At 44.6% G+C, this 12,884-nt stretch overlaps 1 protein-coding gene across 1 annotated transcript in view; it reads left to right on the top strand.

Moving 5' to 3' along the window:
• Window positions 1-12,884, top strand: part of map3k9 (mitogen-activated protein kinase kinase kinase 9) — a 76,473-nt gene that overhangs the window by 7,197 nt on the left and 56,392 nt on the right. Inside the window, exon 2 of the mRNA XM_055862471.1 lies at window positions 9,406-9,623. Within this exon, the coding sequence (XP_055718446.1) occupies window positions 9,406-9,623 (218 nt within the window). The remainder of the gene's footprint in view (window positions 1-9,405; window positions 9,624-12,884) is intronic.

The raw sequence follows: 12,884 nt of genomic DNA, 5'->3' as shown, positions 1-12,884 counted from the left end.
TGGTGGTTGTTACAGATGTTGTGGAATGTTCTGAGGTGGTTGTTACAGATGTTGTGGAATGTTATGTTGTGGTTGTTACAGATGTTGGGGAATGTTCCGCGGTGGTTGTTACAGATGTTGGGGAATGTTCTGTGGTGGTTGTTACAGATGTTGGGGAATGTTCTGTGGTGGTTGTTACAGATGTTGGGGAATGTTCTGAGGTGGTTGTTACAGATGTTGGGGAATGTTCTGTGGTGGTTGTTACAGATGTTGGGGAATGTTCTGTGGTGGTTGTTACAGATGTTGGGGAATGTTCTGAGGTGGTTGTTACAGATGTTGGGGAATGTTCCGCGGTGGTTGTTACAGATGTTGGGGAATGTTCCTCGGTGGTTGTTACAGATGTTGGGGAATGTTCTGTGGTGGTTGTTACAGATGTTGGGGAATGTTCTGTGGTGGTTGTTACAGATGTTGGGGAATGTTCTGAGAGTGGTTGTTACAGATGTTGGGGGAATGTTCCGTGGTGGTTGTTACAGATGTTGGGGAATGTTCTGTGGTGGTTATTACAGATGTTGGGAAATGTTCCGTGGTGGTTGTTACAGATGTTGGGGAATGTTCTGTGGTGGTTGTTACAGATGTTGTGGAATGTTCCGTGGTGGTTGTTACAGATGTTGGGGAATGTTCTGAGGTGGTTGTTACAGATGTTGGGGAATGTTCTGTGGTGGTTGTTACAGATGTTGGGGAATGTTCTCAGAGTGGTTGTTACAGATGTTGGGGAATGTTCTGAGATGGTTGTTACAGATGTTGGGGAATGTTCTGTGGTGGTTGTTACAGATGTTGGGGAATGTTCCGTGGTGGTTGTTACAGATGTTGGGGAATGTTCTGTGGTGGTTGTTACAGATGTTGTGGAATGTTCCGTGGTGGTTGTTACAGATGTTGTGGAATGTTCCGTGGTGGTTGTTACAGATGTTGGGGAATGTTCTGTGGTGGTTGTTACAGATGTTGTGGAATGTTCCGTGGTGGTTGTTACAGATGTTGGGGAATGTTCCGTGGTGGTTGTTACAGATGTTGGGGGAATGTTCTGAGGTGGTTGTTACAGATGTTGGGGAATGTTCTGAGGTGGTTGTTACAGATGTTGGGGAATGTTCCGTGGTGGTTGTTACAGATGTTGGGGAATGTTCTGTGGTGGTTGTTACAGATGTTGTGGAATGTTCCGTGGTGGTTGTTACAGATGTTGGGGGAATGTTCTGAAGTGGTTGTTACAGATGTTGTGGAATGTTATGTTGTGGTTGTTACAGATGTTGGGGAATGTTCCGTGGTAGTTGTTACAGATGTTGGGGAATGTTCCGCGGTGGTTGTTACAGATGTTGGGGAATGTTCCGCGGTGGTTGTTACAGATGTTGGGGAATGTTCCGTGGTGGTTGTTACAGATGTTGGGGAATGTTCCGCGGTGGTTGTTACAGATGTTGGGGAATGTTCCGTGGTGGTTGTTACAGATGTTGGGGAATGTTCCGCGGGGGTTGTTACAGATGTTGGGGAATGTTCCGTGGTGGTTGTTACAGATGTTGGGGAATGTTCTGTGGTGGTTGTTACAGATGTTGGGGAATGTTCCGCGGTGGTTGTTACAGATGTTGGGGAATGTTCCGTGGTGGTTGTTACAGATGTTGGGGAATGTTCCGCGGTGGTTGTTACAGATGTTGGGGAATGTTCTGTGGTGGTTGTTACAGATGTTGGGGAATGTTCCGTGGTGGTTGTTACAGATGTTGGGGAATGTTCCGTGGTGGTTGTTACAGATGTTGGGGAATGTTCCGTGGTGGTTGTTACAGATGTTGGGGAATGTTCCGTGGTGGTTGTTACAGATGTTGGGGAATGTTCTGAGGTGGTTGTTACAGATGTTATGCACAACATTTTAGTGAATGTTAAGAGAACATTCCAAGGATATTTCATTCTTTTTTTAATTGAAAAGTAAAACACATTTTGTTTTCAAAAACATTAATTTGATGTTTTTGGGACGTTAAATAAAACCCTAACTAGAACTTAATGGAAATCTAATGTTCTGGGAATGTTCCCGGTTTGCTGGGTGTTCCCTATATAGTGCACTACTTTTAACTAGAGCCCTATGGGACCTGGTCAAAAGTAGTGCACTGCATGGGGTGATAGGGTATGGTTTGGGACACATACTCCATGTTTCAGAGGCAGCATGGCTGCTGGCCTACTTTCACATCACATACTGTACAACATCTCTAGTGAAATATTTATCAAGGTCAGTCGGGCTGCTTAGCAGACTGTTAGTGATTCACGATGTCAACGTTTACCACCAACATACAGTACCTACATTACCCATAGACTCTATTGTAGATGGAGAAGTAGTGGGTGTCAACTAACAAAAACTGTCAAGGGCTCTATTCGAGCCGCATCGTGGAAGTTCAGCTTTACAACGTGATTGAAATTTAAAGGCAGTTCGTCCCTCTTTAGCGGAGGCAGCATTCATGGTAAACGCTGCAGATGTCGGGCTCACTTACATTTCTATCTCAAAATCTGTAACGCTTCAGCTTTACAGACTGAATAGAGCTCTAAGTCTTCAGCTTTACAGGCTGAATAGAGCCCTAAGTCTTCAGCTTTACAGACTGAATAGAGCCCTAAGTCTTCAGCTTTACAGACTGAATAGAGCCCTAAGTCTTCAGCTTTACAGACTGAATAGAGCCCTAAGTCTTCAGCTTTACAGACTGAATAGAGCCCTATGTCTTCAGCTTTACAGACTGAATAGAGCCCTAAGTCTTCAGCTTTACAGACTGAATAGAGCTCCAAGTCTTCAGCTTTGCAGACTAAATAGAGCCCAAAGTTTTTAGCTTTACAGACTGAATAGAGCTCTAAGTCTTCAGCTTTACAGACTGAATAGAGCTCTAAGTCTTTCGCTTTACAGACTGAATAGAGATCTAAGTCTTCAGCTTTACAGACTGAATAGAGCTCTAAGTCTTTCGCTTTACAGACTGAATAGAGATCTAAGTCTTCAGCTTTACAGACTGAATAGAGCTCTAAGTCTTCAGCTTTACAGACTGAATAGAGCCGTAATTCTTCAGCTTTACAGACTGAATAGAGCCCTAAGTCTTCAGCTTTACAGACTGAATAGAGACCTAATTCTTCAGCTTTACAGACTGAATAGAGCCGTAATTCTTCAGCTTTACAGACTGAATAGAGCCCTAAGTCTTCAGCTTTACAGACTGAATAGAGACCTAATTCTTCAGCTTTACAGACTGAATAGAGCTCTAAGTCTTCAGCTTTACAGACTGAATAGAGCCCTAGGTCTTCAGCTTTACAGACTGAATAGAGACCTAAGTCTTCAGCTTTACAGACTGAATAAAGCCTTAAGTCTTCAGCTTTACAGACTGAATAGAGCCCTAAGTCTTCAGTTTTACAGACTGAATAGAGCCCTAGGTCTTCAGATTTACAGACTGAATAGAGCCCTAGGTCTTCAGCTTTACAGACTGAATAGAGACCTAAGTCTTCAGCTTTACAGACTGAATAGAGCCCCAAGTCTTCAGCTTTACAGACTGAATAGAGACCTAATCTTTATGATTTCCTGGTGCATTGTAACCTGTGTACCAGTCTGTTTGGGCCATCATGCCACTTGCCGCTCCCTATCATGCCGGCGAGGAGTTGATATGACACAAACAGACCTGGAACCAGGCTAGGTGCATTGGTGAGAAAGGCAGAGAAATACAATAATTTGATTGAAGCTAATTTATGGTTATGAATAATTTAATTATGTTTTTGTATAGAGGACGTCTGTTCATGCCAGTCTGTATGGCCCTTTACATTACCTTTAGTCTCTCATTGCTCTCTCTCTGTCCAATATCGTCTCTTGGTTCCCTGTTTCTGTGTCTCTGTTCAATATCGTCTCTTGGTTCCCTGTTTCTCTCTCTCTCTGTCCAATATTGTCTCTTGGTTCCCCGTTTCTCTGTCTTTCTGTCCAATATTGTCTCTTGGTACCCTGTTTCTGTCTCTCTGTCCAATATCGTCTCTTGGTATCCCTGTTTCTGTCTCTCTGTCCAATATCGTCTCTTGGTTCCCTGTTTCTGTCTCTCTGTCCAATATCGTCTCTTGGTATCCCTGTTTCTCTCTCTCTGTCCAATATCGTCTCTTGGTTCCCTGTTTCTGTCTCTCTGTCCAATATTGTCTCTTGGTATCCCTGTTTCTGTCTCTCTGTCCAATATCGTCTCTTGGTATCCCTGTTTCTCTGTCTCTCTGTCCAATATCGTCTCTTGGTATCCCTGTTTCTCTCTCTCTGTCCAATATTGTCTATTGGTATCCCTGTTTCTGTCTCTCTGTCCAATATCGTCTCTTGGTACCCTGTTTCTGTCTCTCTGTCCAATATCGTCTCTTGGTTCCCTGTTTCTGTCTCTCTGTCCAATATTGTCTCTTGGTATCCCTGTTTCCTCTCTCTGTCCAATATTGTCTCTTGGTATCCCTGTTTCTGTCTCTCTGTCCAATATCGTCTCTTGGTATCCCTGTTTCCTCTCTCTGTCCAATATCGTCTCTTGGTATCCCTGTTTCTGTCTCTCTGTCCAATATCGTCTCTTGGTTCCCTGTTTCTCTCTTTCTCTGTCCAATATCGTCTCTTTGTTCCCTGTTTCTCGCTCTCTCTGTCCACTATTGTCTCTTGGTATCCCTGTTTCTGTGTCTCTGTCCAATATTGTCTCTTGGTATCCCTGTTTCTCTCTCTCTGTCCAATATCGTCTCTTGGTTCCCTGTTTCTCTCTCTCTCTGTCCAATATTGTCTCTTGGTATCCCTGTTTCTCTCTCTGTCCAATATTGTCTCTTGGTATCCCTGTTTCTCTCTCTCTGTCCAATATTGTCTCTTGGTATCCCTGTTTCTCTCTCTGTCCAATATTGTCTCTTGGTATCCCTGTTTCTGTCTCTCTGTCCAATATTGTCTCTTGGTTCCCTGTTTCTGTCTCTCTGTGCAATATTGTCTCTTGGTATCCCTGTTTCTGTCTCTCTGTCCAATATTGTCTCTTGGTACCCTGTTTCTGCCTCTCTGTCCAATATCGTCTCTTGGTTCCCTGTTTCTGTCTCTCTGTCCAATATTGTCTCTTGGTATCCCTGTTTCTGTCTCTCTGTCCAATATCGTCTCTTGGTTCCCTGTTTCTCTTTCTCTCTGTCCAATATTGTCTCTTGGTATCCCTGTTTCTCTCTCTGTCCAATATTGTCTCTTGGTATCCCTGTTTCTCTCTCTGTCCAATATCGTCTCTTGGTTCCCTGTTTCTCTCTCTCTCTGTCCAATATCGTCTCTTGGTATCCCTGTTTCTGTCTCTCTGTACAAGATTGTCTCTTGGTATCCCTGTTTCTGTCTCTCTGTCCAATATTGTCTCTTGGTTCCCTGTTTCTCTCTCTCTGTCCAATATTGTCTCTTGGTATCCCTGTTTCTGTCTCTCCGTCCAATATTGTCTCTTGGTTCCCTGTTTCTGTCTCTCTGTCCAATATTGTCTCTTGGTATCCCTGTTTCTGTCTCTCCGTCCAATATTGTCTCTTGGTTCCCTGTTTCTCTCTCTCGGTCCAATATTGTCTCTTGGTATCCCTGTTTCTCTCTCTCTCTGTCCAATATTGTCTCTTGGTTCCCTGTTTCTGCCTCTCTGTCCAATATCGTCTCTTGGTTCCCTGTTTCTGTCTCTCTGTCCAATATTGTCTCTTGGTATCCCTGTTTCTGTCTCTCTGTCCAATATCGTCTCTTGGTATCCCTGTTTCTGTCTCTCTGTCCAATATTGTCTCTTGGTATCCCTGTTTCTGTCTCTCTGTCCAATATCGTCTCTTGGTTCCCTGTTTCTCTCTCTCGGTCCAATATCATCTCTTGGTATCCCTGTTTCTGTCTCTCTGTCCAATATCGTCTCTTGGTATCCCTGTTTCTCTCTCTCTGTCCAATATCGTCTCTTGGTATCCCTGTTTCTGTCTCTCTGTCCAATATCGTCTCTTGGTTCCCTGTTTGTCTCTCTCTCTCTGTCCAATATTGTCTCTTGGTTCCCTGTTTCTGTGTCTCTGTCCAATATCGTCTCTTGGTATCCCTGTTTCTCTCTCTCTGTCCAATATCGTCTGTTGGTTCCCTGTTTCTCTCTCTCTGTCCAATATTGTCTCTTGGTATCCCTGTTTCTGTCTCTCTGTCCAATATTGTCTCTTGGTATCTCTCTCTGTCCAATATTGTCTCTTGGTATCCCTGTTTCTCTCTCTCTCTGTCCAATATTGTCTCTTGGTATCCCTGTTTCTCTCTCTGTCCAATATTGTCTCTTGGTATCCCTGTTTCTGTCTCTCTGTCCAATATTGTCTCTTGGTTCCCTGTTTCTGTCTCTCTGTGCAATATTGTCTCTTGGTATCCCTGTTTCTGTCTCTCTGTCCAATATTGTCTCTTGGTAGCCTGTTTCTGCCTCTCTGTCCAATATCGTCTCTTGGTTCCCTGTTTCTGTCTCTCTGTCCAATATTGTCTCTTGGTATCCCTGTTTCTGTCTCTCTGTCCAATATCGTCTCTTGGTTCCCTGTTTCTCTCTCTCTCTGTCCAATATTGTCTCTTGGTATCCCTGTTTCTCTCTCTGTCCAATATTGTCTCTTGGTATCCCTGTTTCTCTCTCTGTCCAATATCGTCTCTTGGTTCCCTGTTTCTCTCTCTCTCTGTCCAATAGCGTCTCTTGGTATCCCTGTTTCTGTCTCTCTGTACAAGATTGTCTCTTGGTATCCCTGTTTCTGTCTCTCTGTCCAATATTGTCTCTTGGTATCTCTCTCTGTCCAATATTGTCTCTTGGTATCCCTGTTTCTCTCTCTCTCTGTCCAATATTGTCTCTTGGTATCCCTGTTTCTCTCTCTCTGTCCAATATTGTCTCTTGGTATCCCTGTTTCTCTCTCTCTCTGTCCAATATTGTCTCTTGGTATCCCTGTTTCTGTCTCTCTGTCCAATATTGTCTCTTGGTACCCCTGTTTCTGTCTCTCTGTCCAATGTGGTCTCTTGGTATCCCTGTTTCTGTCTCTCTGTCCAATATTGTCTCTTGGTTCCCTGTTTCTGTCTCTCTGTCCAATATTGTCTCTTGGTATCCCTGTTTCTGTCTCTCCGTCCAATATTGTCTCTTGGTTCCCTGTTTCTCTCTCTCTCTGTCCAATATTGTCTATTGGTATCCCTGTTTCTCTCTCTCTCTGTCCAATATTGTCTCTTGGTTCCCTGTTTCTGCCTCTCTGTCCAATATCGTCTCTTGGTTCCCTGTTTCTGTCTCTCTGTCCAATATCGTCTCTTGGTATCCCTGTTTCTGTCTCTCTGTCCAATATTGTCTCTTGGTTCCCTGTTTCTGCCTCTCTGTCCAATATCGTCTCTTGGTTCCCTGTTTCTCTCTCTCTGTCCAATATCGTCTCTTGGTATCCCTGTTTCTGTCTCTCTGTCCAATATCGTCTCTTGGTTCCCTGTTTGTCTCTCTCTCTCTGTCCAATATTGTCTCTTGGTTCCCTGTTTCTGTGTCTCTGTCCAATATCCTCTCTTGGTATCCCTGTTTCTCTGTCTCTGTCCAATATCGTCTGTTGGTTCCCTGTTTCTCTCTCTCTGTCCAATATTGTCTCTTGGTATCCCTGTTTCTGTCTCTCTGTCCAATATTGTCTCTTGGTATCTCTCTCTGTCCAATATTGTCTCTTGGTATCCCTGTTTCTCTCTCTCTCTGTCCAATATTGTCTCTTGGTATCCCTGTTTCTCTCTCTGTCCAATATTGTCTCTTGGTATCCCTGTTTCTGTCTCTCTGTCCAATATTGTCTCTTGGTTCCCTGTTTCTGTCTCTCTGTGCAATATTGTCTCTTGGTATCCCTGTTTCTGTCTCTCTGTCCAATATTGTCTCTTGGTAGCCTGTTTCTGCCTCTCTGTCCAATATCGTCTCTTGGTTCCCTGTTTCTGTCTCTCTGTCCAATATTGTCTCTTGGTATCCCTGTTTCTGTCTCTCTGTCCAATATCGTCTCTTGGTTCCCTGTTTCTCTCTCTCTCTGTCCAATATTGTCTCTTGGTATCCCTGTTTCTCTCTCTGTCCAATATTGTCTCTTGGTATCCCTGTTTCTCTCTCTGTCCAATATCGTCTCTTGGTTCCCTGTTTCTCTCTCTCTCCGTCCAATATCGTCTCTTGGTATCCCTGTTTCTGTCTCTCTGTACAAGATTGTCTCTTGGTATCCCTGTTTCTGTCTCTCTGTCCAATATTGTCTCTTGGTATCTCTCTCTGTCCAATATTGTCTCTTGGTATCCCTGTTTCTCTCTCTCTCTGTCCAATATTGTCTCTTGGTACCCCTGTTTCTGTCTCTCTGTCCACTATTGTCTCTTGGTATCCCTGTTTCTGTCTCTCTGTCCAATATTGTCTCTTGGTTCCCTGTTTCTGTCTCTCTGTCCAATATTGTCTCTTGGTATCCCTGTTTCTGTCTCTCCGTCCAATATTGTCTCTTGGTTCCCTGTTTCTCTCTCTCTCTGTCCAATATTGTCTATTGGTATCCCTGTTTCTCTCTCTCTCTGTCCAATATTGTCTCTTGGTTCCCTGTTTCTGCCTCTCTGTCCAATATCGTCTCTTGGTTCCCTGTTTCTGTCTCTCTGTCCAATATTGTCTCTTGGTATCCCTGTTTCTGTCTCTCTGTCCAATATCATCTCTTGGTATCCCTGTTTCTGTGTCTCTGTCCAATATTGTCTCTTGGTATCCCTGTTTCTGTCTCTCTGTCCAATATCGTCTCTTGGTTCCCTGTTTCTCTCTCTCGGTCCAATATCGTCTCTTGGTATCCCTGTTTCTGTCTCTCTGTCCAATATCGTCTCTTGGTATCCCTGTTTCTCTCTCTCTGTCCAATATCGTCTCTTGGTATCCCTGTTTCTGTCTCTCTGTCCAATATCGTCTCTTGGTTCCCTGTTTGTCTCTCTCTCTGTCCAATATTGTCTCTTGGTTCCCTGTTTCTGTGTCTCTGTCCAATATTGTCTCTTGGTATCCCTGTTTCTGTCTCTCTGTCCAATATTGTCTCTTGGTATCTCTCTCTGTCCAATATCGTCTCTTGGTTCCCTGTTTCTCTCTCTCTCTGTCCAATATTGTCTCTTGGTATCCCTGTTTCTGTCTCTCTGTCCAATATTGTCTCTTGGTACCCCTGTTTCTGTCTCTCTGTCCAATATTGTCTCTTGGTATCCCTGTTTCTGTCTCTCTGTCCAATATTGTCTCTTTGTATCTCTCTCTGTCCAATATTGTCTCTTGGTATCCCTGTTTCCCTCTAATACCCTCTTCCTTCTCATTTCCTGTTGCTTGATACCCTGTTCCTTGATACCCTGTTCCTTCGCATATCCCATTCCTTCTCATACCCTGTTCCTTGTTACTTCTCTGTTACCCTGTTACCTCTCATACCCTGTTACCTCTCATACCCTGTTCCTTCTCATACCCTGTTCCCTCTCTCCCTCAGTTCTGGAGGTTGACTTCTCGGAGCTGACCCTGGAGGAGATCATCGGGGTGGGTGGTTTTGGGAAGGTGTACCGTGCCATGTGGCGGGGGGCGGAGGTGGCGGTGAAGGCTGCGAGGCGGGACCCCGATGAGGAGGAGGGACAGATCCTAGAGAGCGTTCGTCAGGAAGCCAAGCTGTTTGCAATGCTGCACCACCCCAACATCATGGCCCTACTTGGGGTAAGAATCCTGCTGTATCACCCCAATATCATGGCCCTACTGGGGGTAAGAATCCTGCTGTATCACCCTAATATCATGGCCCTACTGGGGGTAAGAATCCTGCTGTATCACCCCAATATCATGGCCCTTCTGGGGGTAAGAATCCTGCTGTATCACCCCAATATCATGGCCCTTCTGGGGGTAAGAATCCTGCTGTATCACCCCAATATCATGGCCCTTCTGGGGGTAAGAATCCTGCTATATCACCCCAATATCATGGCCCTACTGGGGGTAAGAATCCTGCTGTATCACCCCAATATCATGGCCCTTCTGGGGGTAAGAATCCTGCTGTATCACCCCAATATCATGGCCCTACTTGGGGTAAGAATCCTGCTGTATCACCCCAATATCATGGTCCTACTTGGGGTAAGAATGCTGCTGTATCACCCCAACATCATGGCCCTACTGGGGGTAAGAATCCTGCTGTATCACCCCAATATCATGGCCCTACTAGGGGTAAGAATCCTGCTGTATCACCCAAATATCATGGCCCTTCTGGGGGATGGAGGAATGAGATATGAGATCCCTGCTGATAAGAATCATGCGGATAAATGAGTCTCCCTATGGGCCCTGGTCAAAAGTAGTGCACTATGAAGGAAATATGGTCCCTTGTCAAAAGTAGTGCACTATGAAGGGAATAGGGTCCCTGGTCAAAAGTAGTGCACTATATAGGGAAAAGGGTCCCTGGTCAAAAGTACTGCACTATATAGGGAATAGGGCTCTGGTCTAAAGTAGTGCACTATATAGGGAATAGGGCTCTGGTCTAAAGTAGTGCACTATATAGGGAATAGGGCTCTGGTCTGAAGTAGTGCACTATATAAGGAATTAGGGCTCTGGTCTAAAGTAGTGCACTACATAGGGAATAGGACTCTGGTCTGAAGTAGTGCACTATATAGGGAATAGGGCTCTGGTCTAAAGTAGTGCACTATATAGGGAATAGGGCTCTGGTCTGAAGTAGTGCACTATATAGGGAATAGGGCTCTGGTCTGAAGTAGTGCACTATATAGGGAATAGGGCTCTGGTCTAAAGTAGTGCACTATATAGGGTGCCATTTGGGACTGATTATTATGGTACATTCTGATGGCCAACTATCAAGTCATATGTTTTGGTTGGCTTGTCCTCTCTCTAATGATATAGACATATTCATTACTATAAACTCAGCTCCTTCCAATGCTGTGTACGCCTTCTAGCCCAGGTGTACGCCTTCTAACCCAGGTGTATGCCTTCTAACCCAGGTGAATGTCTTCTGACCCAGGTGTATGTCTTCTAACCCAGGTGTACGTCTTCTAATCCAGGTGTATGTCTTCTAAACCAGGTGTACGTCTTCTAACCCAGGTGTATGTCTTCTAATCCAGGTGTATGTCTTCTAATCCAGGTGTACGTCTTCTAACCCAGGTGTACGTCTTCTAATCCAGGTGTACGTTTTCTAATCCAGGTGTATGTCTTCTAATCCAGGTGTACGTCTTCTAACCCAGGTGTACGTCTTCTAATCCAGGTGTACGTCTTCTAATCCAGGTGTACGTCTTCTAACCCAGGTGTACGTCTTCTAATCCAGGTGTATGTCTTCTAACCCAGGTGTACGTCTTCTAACCCAGGTGTACGTCTTCTAACCCAGGTGTACGTCTTCTAATCCAGGTGTATGTCTTCTAACCCAGGTGTACGTCTTCTAATCCAGGTGTATGTCTTCTAACCCAGGTGTACGTCTTCTAATCCAGGTGTATGTCTTCTAACCCAGGTGTACGTCTTCTAACCCAGGTGTACGTCTTCTAATCCAGGTGTACGTCTTCTAATCCAGGTGTACATCTTCTAACCCAGGTGTACGTCTTCTAATCCAGGTGTATGTCTTCTAACCCAGGTGTACGTCTTCTAACCCAGGTGTACGTCTTCTAACCCAGGTGTACGTCTTCTAATCCAGGTGTACGTCTTCTAATCCAGGTGTACGTCTTCTAATCCAGGTGTACGTCTTCTAATCCAGGTGTACGTCTTCTAATCCAGGTGTACGTCTTCTAATCCAGGTGTACGTCTTCTAACCCAGGTGTACGTCTTCTAATCCAGGTGTATGTCTTCTAACCCAGGTGTACGCCTTCTAACCCAGGTGTACGTCTTCTAATCCAGGTGTACGTTTTCTAACCCAGGTGTACGTCTTCTAATCCAGGTGTACGTCTTCTAACCCAGGTGTACGTCTTCTAATCCAGGTGTACGTCTTCTAACCCTGGTGTACGTCTTCTAACCCAGGTGTATGCCTTCTAACCCAGGTGTACGTCTTCTAACCCAGGTGTACGTCTTCTAACCCAGGTGTACGTCTTTTAACACACACTAGTGTTGATGAAGACACACCTGTGTTGATGAAGACATACACCTGTGTTGGTGAAGACATACACCTGTGTTGATGAAGACACACACCTGTGTTGATGAAGACATACACCTGTGTTGGTGAAGACACACCTGTGTTGATGAAGACATATACCTGTGTTGGTGAAGACACACCTGTGTTGATGAAGATATACACCTGTGTTGATGAAGACACACCTGTGTTGGTGAAGACATACACCTGTGTTGATGAAGACACACCTGTGTTGATGAAGACACACCTGTGTTGATGAAGACACACACCTGTGTTGATGAAGATATACACCTGTGTTGGTGAAGACACACCTGTGTTGATGAAGACATACACCTGTGTTGGTGAAGACATACACCTGTGTTGATGAAGATATACAACTGTGTTGATGAAGATATACAACTGTGTTGATGAAGACATACACCTGTGTTGGTGAAGACATACACCTGTGTTGGTGAAGACACACCTGTGTTGGTGAAGACATACACCTGTGTTGATGAAGACATACACCTGTGTTGATGAAGACATACACCTGTGTTGGTGAAGACATACACCTGTGTTGATGAAGACATACACCTGTGTTGATGAAGACATACACCTGTGTTGGTGAAGACATACACCTGTGTTGATGAAGACATACACCTGTGTTGATGAAGACATACACCTGTGTTGATGAAGACATACACCTGTGTTGATGAAGACATACACCTGTGTTGATGAAGACATACACCTGTGTTGGTGAAGACATACACCTCTGTTGGTGAAGACACACCTGTGTTGGTGAAGACATACACCTGTGTTGGTGAAGACATACACCTGTGTTGATGAAGACACACCTGTGTTGATGAAGACACACCTGTGTTGATGAAGACACACCTGTG

This window comes from Salvelinus fontinalis, chromosome 15 (genome assembly GCF_029448725.1).
Source record: "Salvelinus fontinalis isolate EN_2023a chromosome 15, ASM2944872v1, whole genome shotgun sequence".
NCBI classification, from domain to species: domain Eukaryota; kingdom Metazoa; phylum Chordata; class Actinopteri; order Salmoniformes; family Salmonidae; genus Salvelinus; species Salvelinus fontinalis.
The sequence above is the reverse complement of the archived record's forward strand: the minus strand, read 5'-3'. Positions and strand labels throughout refer to the sequence as shown.